General features: G+C 63.7%; 1 protein-coding gene across 1 annotated transcript in view; it reads left to right on the top strand.

Moving 5' to 3' along the window:
• The window catches only part of SSC5D (scavenger receptor cysteine rich family, 5 domains), a gene marked incomplete at its 5' end in the record, with an annotated part of 22126 nt that overhangs the window by 5352 nt on the left and 12472 nt on the right, over positions 1-4302 (top strand). Inside the window, 3 exon segments of the mRNA XM_010848664.1 lie at positions 1503-2075; positions 2157-2471; positions 2621-2788. Of these exon segments, the coding sequence (XP_010846966.1) occupies positions 1503-2075; positions 2157-2471; positions 2621-2788 (1056 nt within the window).

Genomic DNA, 4302 nt, shown 5'->3' with positions numbered 1-4302 from the left:
CCCCATGGACTGTAGCCCACCAGGCTCCTCTGTCCATGGGATTCTCCATGCAAGAAACTGGAGTGGGTTGCCATGCCCTCCTCCAGGGGATCTTCCCAACCCAGGGATGGAACCCAGGTCTCCCGTACTGCAGGCAGACTCTCCACCATTAGCAGGGAAGCCTGGTGATAAAACTGCAGCACAGAGAGGCTGAGTAACTTGCCCAAGGTCACACAGCAACTAAGCGGCACAGCTGGGGTCCTTCCTCCTTTTCTTCCTACCAAGAATCATGGGGTCTCCCTCCTGGAGGGGAGCTCTGTCCTCCCTGAGATGAAAGGAAGCAGGCACAGGGGCACCGAGAGATGGCGAGAAGCCAGTGTGACAGAGGGCCCGCAGAAGCGAGGTCAGCCTTGGCCTGTGTTCTCTCCCGTGCCATTGTTCCATCCAGCGGCAGACTCGGAGCTTGGTACAGGGGGCTCAGAACGTGAGGGCTCTGGCCTCTGAGAAGCCCAGGGCTCACTGAGGGACAGAGATGTGAGCCTGTCTGACATGTCACTCGGGAGGTTCCCCAAGACCACCCTCAGGTTCCACAGTTTTCTAGAAAGACTCACAATGGTCAGAGAAGCTCTCAGACTCAGGAGCAGGGTTTCCCGCAGCAGAAGGGCCCAGATTCACATCGCGAGGAAGGAGGCAGCTGGGGCAGGGTCGGGAGAGACCCTTGTGAACCCTCCTCTCCAAGGGGAGGGGTGCAGACAGCACTTGATCCGCTACCCCACCCCCACGCACGTGACACTTTCCTAGCCAGCGGCAGAGCGTTTTCAGGAGCTGGGTCCCCCATGGGACTGGCGTTTACAAGCCATGCTGTTAGCAGAGATGACCTGGCTGGTCCCAGGCCCCCAGGCAAGCAACATGCTCCAACCAGGCAGGACGCTGCCAGGGCTGGGAGGGTCCCCCTGCCTCCAGCAGCCGGGGGCGAAGGGCCAGACCCCTCTGTGAGCCAGACTGACCCTCGTTCTGCACCACTCACCCTCAGCATCACCCACAGCATCCGCCACCTTCCCTGTGCTGCCCAGAAAGATGTTGGGTGAGCCGTGGAGGCTGGGAGCCCAAAGCTGGGGGCCGTTCCCTCTTTCCCTCTCCTCCCTAAGGCCCTGGGAGCCACAGCAGGGTTCTGAGCTGGGGGGTGGCCTGGTGCCACCCTGGTGGGGCAGTGACCAGTCAGTGGGTACAGGGGGAAGGGCACCGGCTGGGCAGACAGGACAGGTCAGAGTGAGGGGGCGAAGGGGGGCAGGCAGCTCAGGCCCGCAAATGCTGAGGCAGGATGGGGCCGGGGTGGCCACCAAGTGCCCTGGGCCTGGCACAGGGCCTGGCTCATAGGAGATGCTCAGATGCCACCTGCGATGAGGCCGAGTGCTTGGGAACTCGGTGGCTGTCTGCAGTGGGAGACAGGAGAAGGTGGGGCCTGGCTGGGGACCTCACGGTGTCTGCCATCTTCCCTGCCACCCCCCCACCCCCGTCTCCAGGAACCCCCGGCCTGGACTCCATCTCAGACCCCTTCAGTTGGAGCTGGATCCCCGGCCTGGGCAGAGACCCGGACGCCTGGCTCCCGGGGGAGCTGGCCACCAAGCCATCTGCGAGGCAGACCCCCAGCATCCCTGAGAAAACCACCACCAAGGCCCCAGGGAAGATGCCCAAAAGCACCAAGAAGTGGGTGACCAAGAACGCAAAGAGACCAACCACTCAGGCCCCGGCGATGCCAACCACTAAGCACTCCAGGGTCTCGGGAACCCAGAGTCCCCCTGAACTGACCTCACGGACCACCAGCACCCTGGCCACGGGGGCCTCCCGAAGACCCACCTCTGAGTTTACCACCAGGCTGACCACGCAGGCCCCCCGCAGGCTGACCTCGCATACCACCGTAACTCGGACTTCTCGAGCCCCCAGGGAACGGACCTCTAAGACTGTGGCGACGCTCGCCACCCAGGGCCCCCGATTAGTGACCTCTGAGGCCACCGTGCAGCCATCCGCTGAGCTCCCAGGACAAGGTTCTCCAGAGTCATCCACGGACCCGGCCCCCTCCCCCACCGGCGCAGCAGGTGAGCAGAGGAACAGGAAGGCTGAGGCTGGCCCCTCCGGACCCCCGCTGACCCCTCCTGATCCGTGCCTCCCACCAGCAGGCCCGTTCAGGGTTCGTCTGGCGGACGGGCCCAACCGATGTGCCGGGCGGCTGGAGGTGTGGCACGCCGGACAATGGGGGACGGTCTGTGACGACGGCTGGGACCTGCGGGACGGCATGGTGACCTGCTGGGAGCTGGGCTGCGGGAGGGTCCGGCCTCGAGTGGGCAAAACCCACTACGGCCCCGGCACCGGGCCCATCTGGCTGGATGACGTGGGCTGCAAGGGCAGCGAATCCTCGCTGAGCGACTGCCCGGCCCGGGCGTGGGGACAACACCACTGCGACCACGAGGAGGACGTGGGGCTCACCTGCACCGGTACAGGGGGTGGGTGTGGAGCAGGGGCGGGGCATGGGGCGCGGGGCCCCGACTCGCACCTGGAGATCCTGGCAGGGGCCTCCGGAGCAGCAGCGGCAAGGACTCCTGAGACGGGTCGGGGGCTCTCCCCTCCCCCTTTTCCTCCCCAGGCTATGCAGACGAGGAGGACTATCCACCCTGGACCTGGGACCCCACCTCGGGGGAGGACCTGGCCAAGGGGACCACCGCTGCAGGGGTGCCCGGACACACCCTTTCCCGGGAAACCACGGGGAGCCCGGGGGCCCCCACCCCAGCAACGAGGCGCCTTCCGAGCACAGGTGAGGGGCAGGCGTGGGGTGGGGAGGAGCATCTCCCTGCCGGGCTTCCTGAAAGACCCTGAATGAGCTGGCCCGGGTCTCCGAGACCGCAGGCAGGTTTTCCTCGGCTCCAAAGACGCTAAGGACTTCCCCTCCATGGGCTCGTCTGTAGCTGTCCTACAAGAGCCTAGAAGAGGAGATCCCTTCCTCCTCCCCGCCCTGAGTCTCAGAATCAAGCCAGGCTCAGCAGAGTCCGGCCCCCAGTCCTGCAAGTCTTCTGGGGCCTCCGGGAATCAGCCTTGATGTCAAAGCCCGTGTCCCTGGAGCCAGACCCTCGGCCGAGGGTCCCCAGCCCCCACACGGAGGCACATGCCGTCACCACACCGCTGCCCCACCCCAGCCCCTCAAGCCTATTCTCCCAGCTCAAGCTCTCGTCTGGGCGGGGCTGAGGCTCGGAGGCGGGCTGGGGGCCTTCACATGGAGCGCTGTCCCCAGCCTGACCCCTTCCTCTGGCCAGCGGGGGCAGCCTCCAGCCCCGCTGCCCCATGGCCTCTGTCTCCCAAGGTCACACTCGGGCCTTGACCCGCTCAGATGGTTCCCATTTCTGTGTGTTTGTGTGTGTGTGTGTACACTCGGGCCTTGACCCGCTCAGATGGTTCCCATTGGTATGTGTGTGAGATCTCTGTTCCATCCTGCTCAGTCTCTCTTGATCCTTCTCTGCTCCTCTTTCTCACCTTCTCTTTTCAACTTCTCACCCTCCGCATCTCGTTCACTCTTTTTTCTTTTTCACTGACCATGTCTCTTTCTCGTCACCTTCCTCATTTTCTTTCCTTATCAAATTCATGTCCCACCATTACTGTTTCTTTCCACCCTCCCCCACCACGGTCAACTTCTTTTCATCCCCGCCCCGGCGTCTGGCTCTTTCCTTCCATTTCTCACTGCCTACCCTCCCGTCTGTCTCTCCTCACGTGTCCTGTGTCCTCCCCCTCTTCCTGTCATTTTCAGCGTCTCACGCTCAGCTTCTCTGTTCCTTATCCTGCTTTCTGCGGTCAGTTTTATCTTCTCAGCTCCGTGTCTGTCTTCCTCCTCTCCCCTGACTCCCCTTCCTGTCTCTATGGCTCATCGGCCTCTCACCGTTTTTCTTACTTTGTCAAGGCCACGCTCCATCACTCCTGTTTCTCCCAGTTTCTCTCTCCCCCCTACCCCCGCCTTCCTTTCTCTTTCACTCCACGCCCAGACTCCTCGCTGTTTCCCATCCGACCCCGCGGCCTAGGGCCGCTTCTCCCCTCTTCCCTCCCCTGTGTCCTCGTCCTTCTCGCCGACCCTCCGTCCCTCCGCTTCCCACGGGCCGGCTGCCTCGCCCGGCTCTCCCGGCCCCTCCGCTCCCCCAGGTGTCGCATGCTTTGCTCGCTCCGCTCGGGATCCCGCCTTTTCCGCGCGCTCAGCAAGCATGCGCACTCCGCAGGCCTTGGAGAGAGAGAGGGGGGAGAGAGAGAGGGGAGAGAGAGAGGGGAGAGAGAGGGGGAGAGAGAGAG

The sequence above is a fragment of the Bison bison genome, unplaced genomic scaffold (genome assembly GCF_000754665.1).
Source record: "Bison bison bison isolate TAMUID 2011002044 unplaced genomic scaffold, Bison_UMD1.0 scf7180017850463, whole genome shotgun sequence".
NCBI classification, from domain to species: Eukaryota; Metazoa; Chordata; class Mammalia; order Artiodactyla; family Bovidae; genus Bison; species Bison bison.
Note: the sequence above shows the minus strand (reverse complement) of the source record. Positions and strands in the feature narration are given on the sequence as shown.